The sequence below is a fragment of the Euphorbia lathyris genome, chromosome 8 (assembly GCF_963576675.1).
Source record: "Euphorbia lathyris chromosome 8, ddEupLath1.1, whole genome shotgun sequence".
Classification (NCBI taxonomy): Eukaryota; Viridiplantae; Streptophyta; class Magnoliopsida; order Malpighiales; family Euphorbiaceae; genus Euphorbia; species Euphorbia lathyris.
Window position 1 is genome coordinate 23,375,178 of NC_088917.1, and position 23,859 is coordinate 23,399,036.

At 33.7% G+C, this 23,859-nt stretch overlaps 1 protein-coding gene across 1 annotated transcript; it reads right to left on the reverse strand.

Moving 5' to 3' along the window:
* Positions 1–217: 217 nt before the first annotated feature.
* Positions 218–2,704, reverse strand: LOC136202964 (protein IQ-domain 26-like). The gene is made up of 3 exons (XM_065993987.1): positions 2,203–2,704; positions 1,157–1,330; positions 218–1,088 (listed from the first exon to the last, which is right to left on the reverse strand). The coding sequence occupies exons 1-3, from the start codon at positions 2,602–2,604 to the stop codon at positions 378–380; spliced, it is 1,287 nt and encodes a 428-aa protein (XP_065850059.1). The 5' UTR covers positions 2,605–2,704; the 3' UTR covers positions 218–377.
* Positions 2,705–23,859: the final 21,155 nt, after the last annotated feature.

Below are 23,859 nucleotides of genomic sequence, written 5' to 3' on the forward strand. Positions count from 1 at the left end.
GGGATCCCGTAGAGACATATCAGGACGCGTATGGGGATCCCCATTGGGTGGGGATACCTATCACCCGTCCCCGCTTGCGCAAAACAATGATCATCCTTGCGCCGCTGAGATTCTAATCAAGGATTCCTAGCTTCCGTCGGAGCTGAAAAATCCCGGTCTGTTTACATCCTAATTATAGACATATATATTGAAAAAAATGATATTTAAGAAAATTAATAAATAAAATAAAAGAAACATTTCAATTCTAAGAAAAATTAATTGACAAAAGGGACTCCCTCACTACAACTACATCAAATTTCAATCTCACAAGATGATCTGATTTCTACACAACACCACCTCCTATTCTAAGCAACCAAAACACAAACACCTTATCGACATCAATTTCTCTGCACCTGATTCCTCTCCGTTTCTCGACTAAACTCCGGCACCGTGCATCTATCAAGCTTACTCAACACAGCATTCCTAAAATTCACCGGCTCTTGAATTCCCGACGCCGATCTCTGTATCCTAACCCCACTTATACTATTTCTCGACTCCATCAGCTCATTAAGCGACAGTCTTTTCTTCGGCCCAGGTTCAGGCCTCTGTTTCGGAGCACTGTAAGACCTCAATTTAGCCTTGAAAGACTTCGTATTCGCCATGTAATTGGGGCAATTCCCGATCTGCATAAAGAAATTATCCGCGCACACACTTTTAGAAGGAGTAAGAGGAGCATTAGGATTACTATTAGAGCCGCCGCCGCCGCCGCGTGAATTTGGGAACCGAGGGGTGCTGTGTGCGGTGGAGAATCTGAATTCGTCGCCGATTAATCCCCAATCGGAATCGTGGAAGTTCCTGTTGTCGAGCAGTGATAACCGATGAGGGGTTTTTGATGGAATTGGGGAAGGATGTGTTTGATAAAATGGGTCGTCGCTGAAATCGGAAACAGAGGTGTTTGTTCGGCGAGATCTTGATTTTGATCGGGAAGCTGTATCAATCTCGACAATTTTGGGGGTTTCATGATCAATTGAATTTACATCTAAGTTGTTTGAGAGTCTTCTGCTATGAATTGAAGCTGTGTGTTCACTTCTGGTTTCATCAAATCTCTCCTGCAAAATTAGAACATTTATGAATTTGATCAAGGCATGTTTATTGAATTTAGAGCATTCTTAGTTACCATGGAGTTTCGTGCTCTAGCGTTGCTGGCTCTGAGAGAACGAACAGTGGCTTGTGCTCTAATTATAGATTGCATAGTATGCAGAGTTGAAGTTGCTTCTTTCCTTACCAAATATCCTCTGAAATGTGCCTGTAATTTCACCAATCCTTTTAGTGCTTTTAGTGCTCTTCTTGCCTGTTTTCACATCCAGAACAAACACCATTTTCAACAAAATTAAGCAATAACCCACCTACCAAAATCTGAAAGGGTGCTAAAAAAAAAAAAAAGAAGCGATTAATCTCTCGAAATGTCAAAAATTTCAAAAATTTAAGACATACATTCAACAAAATTAAGCAATAACTACTTACCGAAATCCAAAAGGGTACTAAAAAAAAGTGACTGGTTAATCTTAGAACTCAAAAATTCGAAAAATTTAAGATATGCATTCAACAAAATTAAACAATAACCCATCAATCCAAATTTAAAAGGTACTAAAAAAGTTTCAGTTGAATCTTGAAATGTTTGAAATTCAATAATTTACAACTGTTATAACTCGCTCACTAAAATTCAAAAGGATACTAAAAAATTGTCACATTAAACTCGAAATGTAAAAAAGTTGAAAAGTTTAAGGCATACATCCAAAACCCACGGACTGAAATTCAGAAGGGTGCTCAACATGTAATGTCTGAAATTCAATAACTTACGACAAACACTCACCGTATTATCCGGTTTCAACAAAATTAAACAATAACCCACCAACCCAAAGTCAGAAGAGTACTCAAAAAGTTTCCGATGAACCTCAAAACGTCCGAAATTCAATAATTTACACAGACTCACGGCATTACTCCGATTCAACAAAATTAAGCAATTATCCACCAGCTAAAATCCAAAGTGTCCGGTAAACCTCGAAACATCCGAAATTAAAAAAAATTACGAAATAACCCCCAATTCAACAAAATTAAACCATAAACCAACCAAAATCCAAAAGGGTACTCAAAAAGTGTAAAATTGACCTTGAAATTGAAATGAGTAAAAGAAAATTTAAAAAATTGAAGGCAGACACTCACCAGATAACCCCTAAAAACAGTCTGAATCTTGACAGCAGCCCATCTCTCATGGCAGCCACCACCGAACATTGTGCCTCTGCCATGACTAGTAAGCCTAACCACAGCCACAGCAGCTTGAGCTGCAGCAACAGCAGCATCAGCAGCAGCTGCAGTGGCTGCTGCAACTGCAATAGCATGTTTGTTCTGTTCTTTATCTGTTTCATTGTAATATGACCTTAACCAAGAAGCTTCAGCTGGAGATAAATTGGGAGGAATTGTAGCTGGATTATAGCATATCCCATTTGAATCTTTTCCAGAACTAAACCATTTTTTGGTTCTCTTGTTATCAGAAATGTTATCCTTATTATCAGTTTCTTTCTTGAATCCAAACAAAGCCTTCAACCATCTTGTAGCTCTGCCCATTCCTTATATCTTCTTGGCTGCGTTCAAAATGAGCAGAGCAGAGAGAGAGAGAGAGAGGTTGTAATTATGCAGGGAAAAAGTTACTTGAAGAAAAGGGGTATGGCTTAAGCTTAAAAGTAATTAAAAAGAAAAAAGAAAGAGGGTTTTAATGCTCACAATCTTCGGTTCATGATAATATTGGAAAATAAGACAAATTTTAGTAAAAATAGAAAATTATTACATCTCATCCCTATGCTTGGTTTATTTTATAAAATTGGCCCAATACTTTAATTTGGCATATTCTAGGCACAATTTTTCCCTCTATGTTTTAAAGATTAAGGAGTTTGCTGTTGAAAAAAAGGTGATTTTTCAAAAAGCAGAGATTCACTGCTTTGTAAAATGTCATTTTTCAGGTGTAAAAGACAAAGATGAGATCACTAGCTAAACACCTAAAACTCTCCATTTTGAAGTGAAAAGACAAACATGAGCGTGATAGACTATCATTGATAGTAATTTTTATGGAAATAACAATAAATATTGAATTAATTATTTTACTGGTAAATAATTTTTATAAAAATAAAAATAAATATTGAATTAATTAATTTTTTAGGTAAATAATGATTAACTAAATTTAAATTAAGTGAATGTACAGTGTTTTATATCAGCGCATCTCACAAAATTTAGAATAAATAACAACCCATTAGAAGAGGTTGTCACTTGTAGAGGTTACAGATAAATATGCCTATGTGAAATAGAAGGTTGTAACCAAGCACTACACTTGCTCTTATATTTTAGTTTTTCTCAAAAAATTTAGAAGTGTGTTTAGTATGAGAAAATATAAAGTAATTTTGGAGAATATATTTCTTGACGCATACAATGAAAACTATATATAAATACATTCTTCAAGAATATTCTAAAAATACATACTCCTGGAGTTGTATAAAATTTTATATCCGATACATCACTATTCGATAAAAGTTTTGCTATATGCCAGGTGTAAAGTCGGTCCTAACATTTTATCGACTTTAAACGAAACAAGAGATAAGATTCGTCTTAACAAAAAAAAATGTAGTTGAATGTTTAAAATAAATTCTAATAAAGGATAAACAAAGTATCTCCAATTCCATTTTTTTAGTTTTTTTTTTGTAGGAAAAGAAAAGAAAAAACAAACAAACAACCCCACAAACTAATCCGGGATTACCCTAGGAAAGCTAACCCTCACTACATCATCTGAAAGCAAAGAAAAAAGGAAGTCCGGAGGAGGCAAAAAAGTTGAGACTCCCAACATCCTCACATGGCCCTCAGCAGCAAGGCAGTCTGCAATCCTGTTCTGCTCCCTGAAGACATGTCCAAAGTTGATGGTGTCGAAGGAAGAACATAATCTTTTGATCCCTTTCACTAAATTTTGGCTACCCAAACACAAAGCCTTGTTATCAGAGATAATTTTAACCGCTTCTAGATTGTCAGATTCCACAAGTAATCTTTTCAAACCCAGATTTTTGGCATGCCTAAGCCCAGAGAAGATCCCCTAGAGCTCAGCAGTGAAGGACGAGCCCACTCCTAGATTCTGAGCAAAGCCAGACACCCAGGCACCACCCGCATCTCTCAAAACACCACCAGCCGCAATTCTGCCATCCATAAGACACGGGCCATCCGTATTTAACTTCACAATCCCTTCACTAGGTCTACTCAAACCCAATAGATGAACCACATTCCTCTGGATAGTACTAGATAAGTTATCCTCCTTGAAGCTCTTAATAATAGTATTAATTTTTTTAGAGAAAAAAGCAAGTAAATTAGGAATGACAATTGCTCCTTCTCCAAAAATATCAGCATTCCTCCAATGCCAGAGCTGGTGACAGACAACGGCAAAGAGGATAGCTCCATGCTCTAGCTCAGGTAATAACAAACCCCTAACTCCGTCTATAAACCAATCACGATCAGAATAGGCCAAGAATTTAGGAAGCAAATGGACCGGAAGAATTTCCCTCCACACATTTTTATTTTTCACACAATCTATAAAAACATGGCAAGTAGTTTCTGCTTGAGCTCTGCATCTGCTACAGGTATCAGCCTCCACTAAATGACGTCTTTTTCTTTCCACATTCGTAAGCAACCTATCTTTTGCACCCAGCCACAGGAAACTCCTGATGCGATACATTCGTAAGCATATTTTTATAGCTTTTTTAAACATGTATAATAATCATTTATTGGTCAATTAGGTCACGTTTCAGGTATGAGCCCTAGATGGTAGCACTATCCGCCCAGGCTCGGGGCTAGTCTTGGTCGAGTGCATGTTCTATATCTAATAGCTACATGTCATGTGGCATTTTAAGCAATAAAATCATATTATTTTGTTGAATCTGGCATAATGTTATTGGCTAGGGTGCACAACGCTCAGTATATGGTAATAATATGCGGTTATCAATCTTTGAGTCGACTCTTGGTAGACGCGGCCAGATGTCCAAAGGAACCTTGTAGAAGGTTTGGACATGGACTTAAAGGCAACTCAAAGTGTGCTCCAAATCAATAAGTCACGCATCTGGCCAACATTCAATACGACATCATATTGAATCTGTTAGAGGCCAAAATTTTGGGATGCATATGTAGCTGGTATTAATAGTTTAGAGATGTGGGCCCATGTAACGTATCTCTAAAAGAATGCTAGTGTGAATGCAATATGAAAAGGTGATGATGCACGTGGAGACCTCTTATTGGGATATCACAGCCCCCAATAAGAACGTGAGATCCTAAAATCTTAATGAGGACCTCAATAACCTAGAAATCAAGGAAATAAACGGAGAGTCAAATATGGGAATACCTCGTATGAGGGCATATCATTCAGGCGTCGATTCTACCATTGATGCAAGCTATGAAACATCAGATTACAATTTTCATATCACTAACCCAATATATCATCCCCACGCAAACGCCTTGGTACTAACGACAATGGTAGAGGGTTATATGATCAAACAAATTTTTATATATGTGGGAAGTTCTGTGAATATGATAACCTGGCACGCCCTAAAAAAGTTGAAGATATATCTGATGAGAGTGGAACTAATAAGAGCTCTAATGCTCGATCTCATATGCCTTTCTGTGTAGGCATACAAGCAAGTGGTACTAGAGTGTCAATTTAGGGATGAGAGCATGATTTGGAAAGGAAGTTGTGAATTTACGATAGTGGAAAGCCACCGGCATACAATATCATTACGAGGTGACCTTTTTGTTCACATACGGTGTCTTCATATTTGTAAGGAGCTTGGCATTACAAATCCCAAAGGAAAATGGGTCATCCATAGCGGTTATGTCTATTGGTATAAAAAAATATGGGGGCAACATATATCAGAGATTAACAAACAAAGCTTTTGCAGACTAAATTGGTATAAATATGGAGATATATATGGATGATATGGTTATCAAAATTAAATGTGTTTCTGACCATCCAAGAGATATGGGGGAGACCTTTGAAGCTATGAAGAAATATGGCCTCAAGATGAGCCTAGATAAGTGCACATTGGGAGTAAATTAGGGAAATTTCTCCGGCTATATGAGTAGCTAGAAGGGGATTGAGTCCAACCCAAAAAATATAAATGTGATGCTAGATATGAAACCTCCTTAGAGCTTGAATGATATACTTGGAGGTCTCTTAATGAGATATCACAACCACAATAGAAATGTGACAACATAAAACCAAATGGATCTTAGGAACCTTGAAATAGAAGACTTAAGAGAATTTTTCAAATCATTACTTTTCACTATTTTTTAAAGTGATAAACCGACACTTCTCATGTTCTGCATAAATACACTCAAACAGCTAGGATTTCAAAAATTTCACATATTACATATTTTTCACAATTTATATTATATAAAAGTTCAAGTATTTCATTACTTAAAGTGATAAGCTAATAATTTTTATGTTTTGTATAAATCCACTCAAACGAGTAGGATTTTAAAGAGGTTATAGAATAGATATTTTCACAATTGATTTTATAGCAAAAAAAAATCAGTAATAAATCCTTAGTAAATAGTTAAAATCCAAGGAAAGCTAAAAGATTGCTGGTGCGAATGCAATAAAAGAGATATGATATACGTGGAGGTCTCTTATTGGATATCACAACTCCAATAGGAATGCGACATCATAAAATCCTAAGTGGATCTCAACAAGCTATAAATAGAAAACTTAAGAGAATTTTTCAATTATTTCATTATTACTTTTCACTATTTTTTAAAGTGATAAATCGACACTTTTTCTGTTCTGCGTAATTCCACTCAAACAACTAGGATTTCAAAGATTTTACATATTCGATATTTTTCACAATTTATCTCATAGCTAAAAAATAAAAAATTTCATTACTTTTAACTATTTTTTAAGGTGATAAGGAGATACTTTTTTCTGTTTTGCATAAATCCACTCCAACTGCTAGGATTTTAAAGATATTATAGATTAGATATTTTTCACAATTGATCTCATATTAAAAAAAACGGTGATAAAATTCTTAGTAAATAGCTAAAATCCAAGGAACACTAAAAACTTACTAGTGTGAATGCAATAAAGGAGATGTGATATACATGGAGGTCTCTTATTAGGATATCACAACTCAAATATGAAGGTGACATCGTAAAATTCTAATGGGTCTCATCAATCTATAAATAGAAAACTTAAGAGAAATTTTCAAGTATTTCATTATTTTTCACTATTTTTAAAGTGATAGACTGACACTTTTATTCTGCATAAATCCACTCAAACAGTAAGGATTTCAAAGATTTTAAATATTAGATATTTTTACAATTTATCTCATAGCAAAAATTCAAGTATTTCATTATTTTTCACTTTTTTTAAAGCGATAAGCCGATACTTTTTATGTTTTGCAAAAATCCACTTAAACGGATAGGATTTTAAAGATGTTAATATTTTTCACAATGGATCTCATAGCGAAAAAAAAAAATTAAGTAATAAAATCCTTAGTTAGCTAAACTAAGGAAAACTAAAAGATTCTAGTGTGGATGTAATAAAGGAGATGTGACATACGTGGAGATCTTTTATTGGGATATCACAAACAACGGTTAGGAAAGTGACATCATAAAATTCTAATGGATCCCAACAAGCTATAAATAAAAAACTTAATAGATTTTTTTTAAGTATTTCATTAAGTTTCACTATTTTTTTTAAAGCGATAAACAGACACTTCTTCTATTCTGCATAAATCCATACAAAAAGCTAGGATTTCAAAGACTATATATTAGATATTTTTCACATTTTTTTTATTAAAATTGAGGAAGGTATGGTCGTAGGTCATCCCAACTAGGTTGACACCCCTACAGACCGAAACCCGCAACCCAAATTTATTAATAAGAAAAGAGAAATTGTCATACAAGAAAATGTTAAAATAAATAGAAGCTACGTAAATCTATAGCTAACACAGCCATTGGCATTCGCCCCAATCATGGAATTGCAGAAATCAGGTCCCGGTGTCCACCATCTCGCATAGGGCTGGTTCCGCCGAAGTTAGCTAATTTGTCAGCCACTTGGTTGCCTTCACGGTACGCGTGAGAGACGGTAAGATGAAGCAGATGAATAGTGCGTAGGCAATCATTCCAATCAAAGCGAAGCAGACTGTAGATATTTTTCACAATTTATCTCATAGAAAAAAATTCAAATATTTCATTACTTTTCACAAGTTCTTAAAGTGAAAAACCGATACTTTTTTTTTGTTTTTCATAAATCCACTCAAACGGCTAGGATTTCAAAGATTTTATATTTTAGATATTTTTCACAATTTATCTCATAGCAAAAATTCAAGTATTTCATTACTTTTCACAATCTTTTAAAGTGATAAGCCGATACTTTTTCTGTTTTGAATAAATCCACTAAAACAACTAGGATTTCAATTCAAAGTTTTTAGATATTTTTCACAATTTATCTCATAGCAAAAAAAAAAAAATCAAGTATTTCATTAATTTTCACTATTTTTAAAGTGATAAGCTGATAGTTTTTCTGTTTTACATAAATCCACTCAAATTTCTAGTTTAAAGATGTTACAAAGTAGATATTTTTCACAATTGATCTCATAGTAAAAAAAGTTTCAGTAGTAAAATCCTTAGTAAATAGGTAAAATCTGAGCAAAACTATAAGTTTGCTAGTATTTATGTAATAAAGGAGATGTGATATATGTGGAGGTCTCTTCTTGGGAGATCATAACCCCAGTTGGATGCAGATATCATAAAATCCTAATGCATCTCAGCAACCTATACAGAGAAAACTTTAAAAAATCTTTCAAGTATTTCATTACTTTTTACTATTTGTTAAAGTGATAAGCCAATACTTTTTCTGTTTTGCATAAATCTACTCAAATAGCTAAGATTTTAAAGATGTTACATATTAGATATTTTCACAATTGATCTCATAGCAAAAAAAAATTGGTAATGAAATCCTTAGTAAATAGTTAAAATCTGAGGAAAACTAAACGATTGCTAGTGTGAATGCAATAAAGGAGATGTGGTGTAGTTCTCTTATTGGGATATCACAAGCCCACTAGGAAAGTGATATCATAAAAACCTAATGAATCTCAATAGTCTATAAATAAAAAAACTGAATAGAATTTTTTAAATATTTCGTTACGTTTGACTATTTTTTAAGGTGATAACCCAACTTCTTTTGTTCTGTGTAAATCCATTCAAACAGTTAGGATTTCAAAGATTTTACATTATTTGTCATAATTTATCTCATAGAAAAGAATTTCAGTAATAAAACCCTCAGGTGCCGTTTGGTACGTTGTAATGAATGTTGTAATGGAATGCCCATTACAATTGATGTTTATTACCATGTTTGGATTCGTCTATTGTTTTTGTCATAATAGAATCACAATTCACTCAATTTTTCTTTACAAATTTATGTAATAGGGATTACATAAAAAAATATACATTAATTCTCATTACGACTAGCTCAAATATTTTTTATTATTATTTATATTTATTATCCACAATTCTTATTAAATGGTAAAACATAAAAAGAGAAAAACATGAAAAATGCGAAGAACGAGAAAAATTTAAAACACAAAAACACAAAAAATGGAAATATATGAAAAACGAGAAAAAACATTAAACACGGAAAAATGAGAAAAACATGAAAGATGGGAAAAACGTAAAAATGCAGAAACGGAAAATGAAAAAGACGTGAAAAACTAAAAACATAACAAACGCGAAAAATGCAAAAAAAATGTGAAAACGCAAAAATGGAAAAAACAAACAAAAATTGCTTAATACATCACCAGCTCACTGAACTTGTCCAAAATAGTAGATTGGCTCCCTGAACTTTGCAAGTGTCTCATGAGCTCCCTAAACTTGCTTATTTCGTATCACCAGCTCTCTAAACTTGTTCATAAAAGTATATTAGCTCTCTGAACTTTGCAAGTGTCTCACTAACTCCCCAAACTTGCTTATTCTGTAACAACTAAATACAAAAACCATAATACCAACTCTCGATCCTCATATATTCAATCTCTCAAACCTGCAACGCTAACTCTTATAATAGGTTGAAAGGTATGAGAAGCGAAAAAAAATTACCTCTCAAATAGATGAAGACATATTTTTATAATTTAAGTTTAATAAGTTTTTGTATTTAGTTGTTACAGAATAAACAAGTTTAGGGAGTTGGTGAGATACTTACAAAGTTCCGGGAGCTAATCTACTTTTATGGACAAGTTTAGAGAGTTTGTGAGACACTTGCAAAGTTCAGGGAGTCAATCTACTATTTTGGACAAGTTCAGGGAGTTGGTAATGTATTAAGCCAATAAAAATTAACAAATTTTTAACCATCATATATGAATAATGTTCCCATGCATGTGAAATTTTGAGAATAATTGAAGTTTCTAACTACATTTGACGAAAGAAACATAAATATTGTAACAATAATTACATTTCACCATTTTTTTTTAAATTTGTCAACCAAACATTATAATGGAATCATTATTACATTCTATTATATTACGACATTGATTACATTACATTGTATTACATCATATCAAATATATTACAACATTGATTACATTACATTGTATTACATCATATCAGATATATTACAACATTGATTATATTATATTGTATTACATCATATCAAACAGACCTTAGTAAATAGGTAAATGTACGTGGCAACATTGAAGTGATTAAATTGATAAATTATTCCAAATATGAGAGCCAAATTAAATGTTATTCCATCAAAAATCTATAAGGAAAAAGGAGGCAATATTTGAAAAGATAGAAAATGAGAAGCTAAATAATTTCAAAAACATAGAAAATAAAATAAATAAAAAAGAGAGCTCGTGAATAAAATTACATTACATGACAAAAAAACACGCCGCTGCTATTTGCAGAGATTATGGTAATTCTATCATATTATATTCACCAATTTTAATGTTTAGGATATCAAAATCATATAATTAATAATTTGATGGACTAATTAATTTAATAATCAAACTTTGTGGTAAAGTAATCACTTATTGCAGCTAAAAGGTTTGTTGTGGTAATGGAATCTGATTTTGAAATACTTAGGTTTAATACCTCTTTAGCCCCTCAATTTACCCATTTTTATCATTCAACTCCCTATAATCAGTGGTCCATCTTTTAGCTTCCTAAACTCAACGATTGTAGCACATTTAGCCCATTTTGCCTACATAGCACGTGTTGGTGTTACCAACATTATGAGGTGTACAGTGATAGAGCCAGGATTTCATATCTGAGTGGGCTATTTTTAACCATGCGGTTGGAGGTAATTTTTTTAAGTCCATTCCATTAGGGTTGGACAAATTTTTTTTGACAAACTGCTTCGTCTTGATGTGTTGACTAAAAACTTAAAAGTGTAACGTGAAAAACATAGACATATTTAATTTTCTATAAGTTCAACGCTAATTTCTTAAATTAAAACCCCTAAATTCAATCCCCAAACCAAAATCTCTAAATTAAATCCCCAAATCAAAATTCTTAAATTAAAATTTTAAATTTAAATACATCAAAACCCTGAATTAAAATAAAAAACCCCAAATTAAAACCTTAAAGGATATTCACATTTTAATTTAAGATTATTTTTTTAAAAAAAATTAGATAAAAACAATGATGAAAAAGTAATAAAATTTAATATTTATATTTTGATTCAAATTAACCTTGCCAACTTACTTTTCTGTATACAATCACATCCTATATTATAAGTATAAATATAATTTTTTTTAAAGGGCTACTTGAAGTTAGACCACTATTCATTCCTTCGGAGTAGTGGTGTGGTGGAGACTAGTGGGACTACAGCCCTTCCAAACCCTAGGCTGTCTCCGTCCCTGGAGGCGTGTATGTGCATATAGGTAAAAATCATCTAAATGTGTTACAATTATTGAATTTAAAGACTGAAAAATTAGCTACTAAGTACAAGGAGTTAAGTGATAAAAAATCGATAAATTAAGGGGTGGAGAGATATTAAGCCAAAATATCTATAAATTAGAAAGAAAGGAAAAAAGTGTAAAAAAAAAAAAAAGTTAAGAGAATAAAAAGTAAAAAACACATATAAACTTTCTTTAATTACATTTGGAGCTTTGTGTCCGCATAAAGAAAGTGGAAAGATACTAAAAGGTCCTAATATTCTGACAGCCTCGTGAAGGCCTCTCAAATTATTATTAGAAAAGTTTCAAAAAATAAAAGAAAAAACAAATCAAGGCTTTGAAATTAAATTGATTTCGTAAGAATATGAATTAATTTAGTAAGTACTAATATTTCCTTGTCTAGCTGTGAGATCGAAAATAATGAAGCAATGCGAATATGTCGTGTACATTTTGCTATGTGACAAAATTAACAATTTGTAGACCATACTATTTGATTGTGCTTTTATTTCTATGTCTCATTCAATACTATATTTGTGAGTAATACAATTTATATTATACTTTTTAGACCGATGTTATTGGAATAAAAATAAATAAATGAGTACAAAATTGATTAATTAAGATGTCTCATTCAATAAATTTGTATTATACTTTGACTACTTGGGTCAGAAATGCAGGGGAATAGAATAATTATTTTTAAATAATCTATATTTTACTGTTTGATTCTTCTTTTTCTTTCTTTATAGAATGACTATTACATGGAATATGAATTCTTTAATTTAAGAATTTAAGAAATAGCTATTCTATAACTAATATATTTTTTTATTCCAAAATTACTCCACTCAAATTTTATGTGAAAAACGGTAAAATACGAAAAACGAAAAAAAGTGAAAAATGGTGAAAAACGTAAAAAAATGTGAAAAATAGGAAAAACAGAAAAAAATACAAAAAAAGTTCAAAACATAAAAACGTGAAAATAGTAAACACGTGAAAATGGTAAAAACAAGAAAAAAACATAAAAAAAACACGAAAAATGTGAAAAACAGAAAAATGCGAAAAAGGTAAAAACAGAAAGCGCGAAAAACGTGAAAACAGTAAAAACGTGAAAAATAGTAAAAACGTAAAAATGGTAAAAAAAATCGAAAAACGTAAAAAATGCGAAAATGGTAAATACTTAAAAAATGGTAAAAATGTGAAATATTGAAAAAACATGAAAGATTGATGGTAAATTAAAATTAACATTTTGAGTTTTCACCTTTTTTGCATTTTTTTTTGTTTTTACTGTTTTCATTTTTTTTGCGCTATAATCGTTTTCGTGTTTTTTAGATTTTTACCGGTTTTCACAGTTTTCATTAAATAATATATATTAAATATTTGAATAATTGATGGTAATAATTAAAATTTTAAAATAAATAAGAAATTAAATTTGAGGGTAAAGTTGTCTTTTAAACTACAAAACTAGCTATTCCATCTTATTCCATTCCACCAACTAAATATAGAAATAACTAATTCTAAAGAATACATACTCTATTCTCTCCTATTCTACTCCTTGGTAATACCTATTTTATTTCATTCTATTCAATTCCATCAACAAAATGACACTTTAGAGTAATATGTCTCGTTAATCAAAAGGCATATGTATTAAGAGATCATTAGTATGAAAATAAATAAATGAGTACAAAATATATCATAGATTAATTGGGAGAGTGTATTGTTTTGAGAGTATTGTAGAATTTCTTGTGATTCCAAGGAGTTAGAGTGTTGTGTAACTTTAACTTATAATTTGTTAGTTAGTGATCTACCATTAGAGATAAAAGGAGAGAATGTATGTGATCAGTTGCATATTCAACTGTTGGAATCCCTACAAGGAAAGATGATTTTAAGGCCTGATCTGTTTCAAAGTGCTCTCATTGTTGTTAGATAAAATAATAAAAGCCATTTTTAGATTATACCTATAAGCTTAAGATTTTGAATCAAATTGTTTGTTAGATATGATACTACAGTCGTATTCAGTATTGGGTTGTTCAAGAATATTTGTTTCATGCTCCAATAGTTTTGGGCATGAAAGAGAGTGTTTGATATGTTACATTATTTAATAAGGGAGTTGTATGACTCATTATATATGTGGGATAATCATCCTCCTTTGAGGTATCTTTCTGGAAGAGTTATGCTTTTGTTGACATGATAATAGAGCCTTTATAAACGAGAAATTCTATTATATAATCCAATGGACTTTACCGATGAAAAAATGATAATTGTGCAACTTTATTCTTTACATCAATCATTTCTCAATGAAGTGGTATGCATATTACTTTTCATTGACCATGTCCATTTTAACTCATCCACGATAGATCTTCTCCTTATAGACCAAGTAATCGAGAGTTCAAACTTGACAAATGCATTTGTTAATGAAATTTCAACACATACTAAGATGCATTTGTGCTGTAAAAGCTTCAAGTCTAATAGGTATTGATGTGATGTAATCTGAACCTAGCTTGAGGAATCCCTAATATGCCTGAAATGCCTAAAATAAGACAGAAAAATGATAAAAGAAGGCATGTGGACCGCCAACCCCATTCTGATGCCTAAGTTGGTAATGAGAGGACCTATTGAGTAGTGTATAGAGCTTAGCTGAGCAATGAGAATGAATAGAGTACCTATTAGTGTACTGTCTACCATGTATTTGTAGGAGAATCAGGATGTGTGCCTTAAATTAGAGCTGAGATCCACATAACAGTCGGTAAATAGTGAGAGCATGTTGTCAATGAGAAACGGTTATAACAGCTGCACATGTGATTCCACAAATCATAGTGTTGATCGTGGATTGGAGTATGTGTGACATTAAGGTCTCATTTGACTGGTCCACATGGATCTCACAGTTACTTTTATAGGAAGAGATGTCTCATTGGTCCACTTGTATTTGTGATAAATTGTGTGATATCATATATGCTCCCATTCGAAGTTCTAGACCGAAGTGCTTCAGGGTTCCGTTATATTGGATGACCGAAGGTCGAATCCTTTTAGGTGTTTTCTTGTGTGAGGATTGAAGACAACATTTGGTTGGAATGAGCTTTGTTTTTTTGTTTGGACAAAATTATCATTCAGTTGGATTATTTAAAGATCTCTATCCGTTTAGCGAAATATTTTGCTAACGTGTTTCACCTTTTTTCCATATGAAGGGGGTAGTAGATGGAAACATGTTACATTGGTATTAATTACTAACAAGCCATTTGAAACTAAAACATTACTGCTTTTACTGCTTTTACAGCTGACGCTCTGAATACCTGAAAGGTGTCACTTTAATGTGCCGTTTCTCGTCAATCGATGCCATTATTATCGTCGTTTTAGAGTTTTTAATTTCTTTAGGACAATGTAATGATTAAAACCTAATTTATTAATTGAGTCGTCTCATGATCTTTCACCAGAAGCCTATAAAAGAAGAAGAAGAACAAGCATCAGAGGATTTTATGCTTTCTCTCACTCTCCCGTGCCAATTTCTCCAATATTTGAAACAGTAAGTTTTTGTGCTTTCTTCTCTCTTTAATTTTTGTTATTGTATTGAAGGTTTGAGGCAAAAGAACTCTAAAAAACCTCACAATTTGGAAAATCTTGAAGATTCGATCCCGTTCTCAAACATTCAAAACATGATACTGGCTCTTCGGAAGTCAAAATCCACCATGAATATTGAAAAAATAAAAACATAGAAAAGGCAACGTTTCTCGAAGCAAGTAAACATATTGGTTTATGATCAACATTCAACCTTGACTGTAGAGGAACTCATAAGGGTTGTGGCTTCCTATCCTGAGCTAACTAAGATAGAAGCCAACCTTCCCTTTGAGGAGTAGAGGGCTTTTGATCCTACAAAAGGGTATTTTGGGGGTTTACCCCACTTTTGAAGCAAGGGATGCGCTTTAAATTGTGTTATATCATAAAGGGTTAATACACATATTTGCCCCTATATTATCACAGAAACACAGATATGTCCTTGAATCAAATAAATTCACAAAAATATCCCTAAGTTTTTCAAAAACAGACAATTATACCCTAATCTAACAGAATTTGGATGTGGTATAAACCACCGTGAAGTGTGGGTTTATTGTTGTATCCTTTTCTCTTCCTCTCACAAATTAGGCAAACTCTTTCCCCAGACCACCGTGTCTTCCTCCAACACCAACCAATCCCAAACAAAATCAGAACACAGATATGAAGATTGATGCACAGAGTTTCTAATTTGTCAATCAAATTCTGTTTGGCTGCTGGAAAAATCCAGCAAAAGTGAGGAACTCTGCAAAAAAGACTGGAAACAGAAGTTCCACATCAAACAGAGTACGAATTAGAATTTCATCCCCCATTTTCCCCTCTTTTCCATGAACCTAAACAGATCTTGAAAACCCATAGTACACAAAAAAAGCATAAACCGAATTATCTTACCTTGACCTTTTTCATCACAAGAAACCGAACCATCTCCGAAATTACTCTCAACAAACGCCATTAAAATGACAGCAGAAAAATCAAAATCAAAATAAAAGCGGAGACACTGTACTGTAGTAGAAAAAGAAGATGACGAAATGAGGAATGCCAACAAGGAAAAAAAGCATGAAATGCTACCCCATTAATGGAGAAAAGGAAAAATAAAAAAGAGAGAAAGTGGTTATGCAAGCATTGAATTTGACAATTAGTAGTAGTAGAAGAGTAGTTTGGATTGAGTCACACAAAAACCTCTGTTTTCCTTCACACCACTTTTACAGAGAGAGAGAGGGGCGTTTATTTTGTTTTTCTTTCTATACAAAACCCAGAAAAATTCACCAAATCCCTAAACCAAACCAGTTTTTTTCATTCTCAAAAATATTATTTTTCTCTTTCTCAGGCAGTCATGCCAGATTTCTCTTCCTCAAAGAAATGAATTTATTATTGGGTAAAGGATATCTAATATTGGGTTAGGCAGGGAAGAATATATGAATAAACAGCAATAACCTCACATTTCACGGCATTCCGTTAGATTAGGGTATAATTGTTTGTTTCTGTTAGATTAGGGTATAATTGTTTGTTTTTAAAAAACTTAGGGATACTTTTGTGAGTTTATTTGATATAAGGGTATATCTGCTTATCCGTGATAATATAAGGGCAAATATGTATATTAATCCTATCATAAATAATTTGAGTGTGTTTGATAAAATAATAAAAGGTATTTTTATACTTTATCTATAAACTTAAGTTTTTTTAATGAAATGGTTATTTTTAACAATTGCATAACAATATTTGAGGAGTTGGGAAGGCTTTAGTATTTTAGAAGTCCTAAACCTAGATTTCATATATTATTTTTTGAGATGTTTAAATTAATAAATATAAAATTTAATTAATTTTTAATGGGATGAAGAAGAACTAAATAAATATTAAATTATTGGACAATATGCACAGAACGAAGCAATTCACAGTTATATTATTGATGGTAAAGTACAAAGAAACTGTGTGATTTGACATTTTTACAAACACACTCTCGTGATTTTGGAACTTGCCCCGAGTTTACAAACTTATACTTTAAGTAAAAAAAATGATCTCGTAATTTACCCATTGATTTGAAGCAATTAAAGAGAAATTACCTCATATATAAAATCTGACTTTGCAAATTGATTCACAAACCCATTAATTGCAAACATCACAAACCACATATCCTTGTTTATAAGTTTTTAAACCAAATGACTATATTGCAAATCGAACAAACACAAAGTTTTTTTTTTTTTCTTTCCACTTATTGTTAAGAGATAACTTATGAAATAAATTTTGGAAATCCCACATTATGATATGGTATATATTGAGTTGAGAGATGTTGATTAAGAAAAAAAAAAGAAACATGTATTATTATTGTGGATTTTCGATTTCATTTTAGCAGACTATATTCTTATTCTTGTTATATATATGATTATTTATAAAAATAATTTTTAACAATTGAGATCTTAATAATCATTAGATTAATGCCGACTCCTCCTACAGTCGACCCTGTTGAGAAGACAACATAACATCCTGACCCAATAATATGTAGATATCGTCCGGTTTAGCCTAAATCCAACACATTGAGCCTCACGATTTTAAAACACGTTTGCATATATTGGATTCTCACCTTACCAATAAGCTTTCAGTCACTCTTTTTCCATTTCTGATCTGAGATTTAGTTCATTCCTACCCCTCACCACTCTTAGGACCACTGCTTGCTCAGGCCTTCTACCCCGGCGTCACCCACTACCGAGTCTTGTACCATATTCCTACATGTAATACATTCAACCAATTAAAACAACAAGTATATCATCCTATTAAAAGTCCAACCCCCTCTAATAATTTTCAAAGACCATTGATATTAGAAAACAGTGTATTGAGATGGTGAGTCCACCATTGTCTACAATATTAAATCTCTACATATTAGTAAGAAAAAGACAAATAAAATGTCACTGAAATATTACCTTTTTCTTAGTAGTATTGGGAGTTGCATTTTTGGTGTTTTTTGCTTCATTCTTTCTTGATAGCTTCATAGCTTCTCTGCAAACTTCTTCTTTATTCTCTTTCCTTCTCTTTGTCCTTATAACCCTTTCTAAACATCTCTTCAGTTGTTCAAAGGATGCGAATTAACTGCCTTTTGTCTCTTCTAAACACCCGTTATTATTCTAGACCGATAATTCAGACTAATAATCCAGATTCAAACTGGATAAGTCTTTTTTTCAGAAAACAAAACTCATTATAATCACAGTTGTATTCTTATTTCTAAGATTCAACGTATTTAAATGGTTAAATTAATCCGGTATCTTAACTATGCGGACCACGTAATTAGTGTATTAAATTGTTGTTTGTAGTTAGGCTCGACTCGAGATATTAACGAGCGAATACCAAACCTATCTAGTCGTTTACACCCTATTTGTTGCAACTTGTTTTCTTGTATTATTGTTTTAATTTATTTTTATAATTGCATGCAGTTGTTTCTGCAAACTCTGTCTGTCACGCATAGCTTAAAGATGATAACAATGTTTCTTATTGCCTCTTTCGTACTTCTTTAACCGATCGATCCTCCTCAGTCATTTCCTTTTCATTCATTTTCTTTGGGTAAATACATTTAATAATTTAATAAATAAATAATGCAGCACTATTATTTAGCTTATGAATAGGCTCTAATTCCTAAAATAGCTTCACTATTTAATAATATAAAGATAATTTTCTAATTTATTCAAACATAATCCAATCAAGTTTTTGTTCTTTGAATTATTCTTTTGATAATATAGTTTAATTTTTGAGGAAAAACTTTTAGTTGAAAATGTGCAAATATATAAACCCTTACATCAGATTCAAATAATTCAATCTGATATCTTTTTTTAAAAGAAAGAAAAATCTTGAATTGATTTGGTGAAGAGGATGATGATGTTATTATTCATATGAATATATATTTTGAGAAAAAATTGAAAAAATGAAGCATGATCCATAAGTATAGAAGGTAGTAAAAGATAAAAATGTACTAAAAGAAAAGGGCCATATGTCTCTTAGCTGGATAATTTGCTAATAAAGAACAACGAATCTGGGGAGACCAATTACACCCAAAATCCAAATTTTCCTTTTTTGTTTTTGTTTTTGTTATGTTATTTATTTATTTTTGGGAAAAAAGTTTAAAAAGTAAAAATGAAAACACGTGGTTTTATAATTTGACATTTCATAAACTGTGATTTTTTTCTTTTATATAAATAGAATGGTGTATTTGATTTTCAATTGTAGTGAAATGAAGAATTTTTGGTAATGCTGTTGAAGATGATGGCGTAGTAGAGAATATTTTTGTACAATCAACTGCTATCTCTTCTTCTTGGTCCAAAATAAATAAATTTTATTTTATATATATATATATATAATACTTGTTTGTCAATTTTAGAATATAGTTTTCATTGTATCTAGAAAATAATAATGATAAAATAAAAATAATAAATACATTCGTAAATTCATCCCAAATACGCGAGGCGTACATCTTCATACGCGGGACGTACTCCACACATTCAAAGGCGTTTCAGGATCAGGAGCACGTTTACGCGGGGCGTGCATTTCCATACGCAGGGCATATACCGCGCATCCGAAGACGTTCCACTTCAGAGACTCGTTTACGCGGGACGTACCCTTCCATACGCCACGCGTAAACGTCATCGACAGAACGCGCAAGCTTTAGAAGCCCTGATACGCAGGGCGTAACCGATATTACGCGGGGCGTATCCTCTCTTCCGGCAGCAGTTGGAAGCAGTCAACAGCAGTTAGTGGGAGTTGAAGAAGTTAAGTTAGTTGGTGATGTGGCAAGTTAGTGGGAGAGAATTTCAAGGGGTAGTTGGTGAATAATTACCAAAATGCCACTGAATAATTACCAAAATGCCACTCCAAAATACTATAAATAGACCCCCTCCCCTTCATAAAAAATCACTCAATCCAACACAACACAACCCCTTCCTAAGGTCCCTTCCAATGCTCTCTAGTTCTTAGTTCTAGTTCTTAGTTCTTAAGTCCCTTTGTTCTTAGTTCTTCAAGTTCTTTCTTTCGTTCTTCGTTTTTTCTTAGCTTCGATTCCTCTTTTAGCTCTTCTTTAGCTCCAATTAAAGTTCCAATAGCCTCTTTCCAAGTTTTTCTAATTCAATTTAGTATTCCAAGTCTTTAATTTGCTCAATTCCTAGCTAGAGCTCTGTTTTCAAATCGATTTTCCAGATTCGTCCAATTACTTTCAAAGCCCGATTGCATCTATTTAAATTCATTTTTTGCTTTTAATCCCTTCGACAAAGTTGTTCCTGACGTCTTGAAGTTCAATCTAGTATATTTATTTGCCCAATTCCGTGCCCAGAAACTCTATTTACAAGCCGATCTGTCCAGCCCAAATCCTTTTAGACATTCTGTTTCCAGAATTTTCCAGATTCGTCCAGTTATTTTCAACTCCCAATTTCGTCTACTTAGCATCCGTTTTAGCCTTCGATCCCTTATATAAGTTTGTTCCTGACCTCCTGAAGTTAAATTTAGCCTATTTACTCGTCCAATTCCGTATTCTTAAGCATCCAAACGAGCCTCCCGAAGTTGAGGGTTAAATCTGCCCCATTTGCCTACCAACGTTTTGCCATTGCCAAGATCACATACCGTACGGGCCCGACCGGTTGCAGCTCTCCAAGGACCTCGCACCGACACCAAAATTCAACATCAATCCGAGATAGCTATTGTGGCTCCGAGTTTGTTATTGAATTCCAATTTATTTTAATTGCATTTCAATTCCTTGTATTTGATTTGTTCTTCCAGTTCAATTGAATTAGCTATATGTTTAGTATAGAAGTTCTTCAATTGTAATTCATTTTCAATTTCATGCTTACCTCAAACACATGTATTCAAACCTTGATTTACATCAATAAAATACCGATTTTTCACCAAATCTCGTGTTAATTTCGCACCTTCAATTTCTTTACTTTTCCCGTCTTCAATCTATACGCTTAGCTTAAATAAAAACAATTTATCTCGTAAAGTTTCTATAACGGCGCGAGAGACCCAAGAGGGACTTTTTCAATCCTTGCGTCCCTCGCCAATCGTTTCGTTTAGAATTCAAGTTTTGGCCCGCAAATTCCATAAACTTAATCATTTTAATTGAGAGGTAATCTTCTCTGGCACGCCCGCACGCCAACCACACGTGACAAGGTTGAAAATTAGCATATTCGCAAAATATCGCTAACAATTTTTGGCACGCCCAGTCGGACCTTTTCTTTAGGCTTCACCAAAAATTTTAGAACTCGTTTTTGTGCCTATTTTCTTCCATAACCCTTTTTCATATCATATTTATTTTTCATTCAGTTTTAAACCACTTGTTTTTTATGCTTTGTTTTTATTCCATTAATAAGTATTTATTTATTTTCTTGTTCTTTCTTTTTCAATACTAGATTACTAACTTGATTTCATCATTTTTACCTTTAAGTACTCACGAAGGATGCCGCCTAGGAAGAACACCGGGAAAGATCCAATTCCATCGGACTCCGAAGAGAGTCAAAATCAGAACCAAGACCGTAACAATGAGCCCGGAATGCCCGAAGGCTTTGTGGCCGAGACTGTGAGCCATAGTCGCGATACAAACCAACAACCACCTCAAGGCCCGCCCATATTCGACTTGGCACCATTTATAGCAAATATGGAGAAGCAAATCAACCAATTTCTACATGGGTTTTCACAAACCATGAGAGAGAATAATGAAGCTATATACAGCGCAATGCAAGCTAGCAATGAGGCCATGTTCAAAGCTAACGATAAACGATTCCAACAAGGTTCCGGCCCTCGAGGAGAGGATTGTCGATTTAACTGGAGAAATCGGCAAAATCCCAGAGAAATGCGCCGAGCTTTTCTCACAAAAGTCAAGATCCCAAGGACCGGCAAGCAATGGAAAAGGAACGCCGATCTTAGGTGCCAGTGAAAGATATACCCCTCCACCAATCCGGGAAGAAAACCTCAGGTTCAATGAGCGCGGCGATAGGATCAGCCCAGAACACGTCCAAGTCCCACCACCTCAACAACAGTTTAGATCTCATACCGGGCCTAGTAACCATGCCGAACATTATGAGGAGAGCTATACTCGTAACTCGGAGGGCAATGGGAGAGGAAGCAACTTTCACCCACAACGGACGATGCATACACGCGTGGAACCCACCAATAACGTAGGGCAGGCCCAACGCATAAAGAACATCGTCCAAGAGATTTATGGGCCAGCCGTGAGGGAGGTGTACCGGCCCGAATTCCAAAAACCGTACCCACGGCAGTATGACCAACTCTATCCTTTACCTCACAATTTTAGAGTCCCTGATTTCATTTTATTTTCAAGAGAGGAAGGGCAATCCACCATAGAACATGTGGCACGCTTCACCTTTCAGTGCAGTGGTTTGAGTATGGATACGAACTTCGACATGTTGCGCTTGCGACTATTCCCAAGATCACTAACGGGACCAGCGTTCTCTTGGTATGCCACTCTGCCATCAGGGTCCATTCACGTATGGGAGCAAATGGAAAGGCTTTTCCACAACCAATTCTACTGGACGGAGCCCGAAGTTTGCATGGCGGAACTGTCCCTAATGACACAGCGACATGGGGAACCGGTTGAAAATTTTATCAACCGATTCAAAAAGATGCAACATCGATGTCGAATCAATATCCCCGAGGTCGAATTCGTAAAGATTGCCCAACGCGGACTAGAATTCGAGAACCGTAAGAAATTTCAGGGGATTGATTTTCATGATTACTATGAGATGGTGGCCAAAGTTTCGGAGTATGAGGAACTAATGAGAGAAGATCATCGACGCAAGAAGAACTCGATGGGAAGCTATCAAGGGGATGTACAAACACATGAGGTAGCCATCGCCGATTTAACAAACACCGGATCTCGAACATGTCCCGTGTTGTTAAAAAATCCCAAAACCCTAGAGGTAGTCAAAAGGGTTCCAACCACCCAATATACTTTCGACGTCTCAAAGACGGAAGAGATCTTCGATTACTTGCTAAAAGAGCAGTTCATCACATTGCCTCCTAGACATGTGATCCCATCCAAAGATGAAATACGCGGACGAGATTACTGTAAGTATCACGACAATTGGAGCCATAACACTCAAGCTTGTTTTGGTTTTAGAAACGCCGTGCAGGATAGGATTAACCGCGGGATACTCCAATTCCCGGAAAAGAAGGAAAGCATGCTGATTGATGAGGACCCATTCCCAATAGCCAACATGATCAATGCCACTTCACTAGTGTGGGGGGGCAAAGGAAAGCAACGTTGCGACCTAAAAACCCGGCAGATATGGGTACCAAAAGCGACGCCATCTAAGTTGGAGGAAAGCTCAAGGCAATCGCAAAATACAAAGAAAAGAGACGTGCAACAACGACGACCACGTTTCGTGAC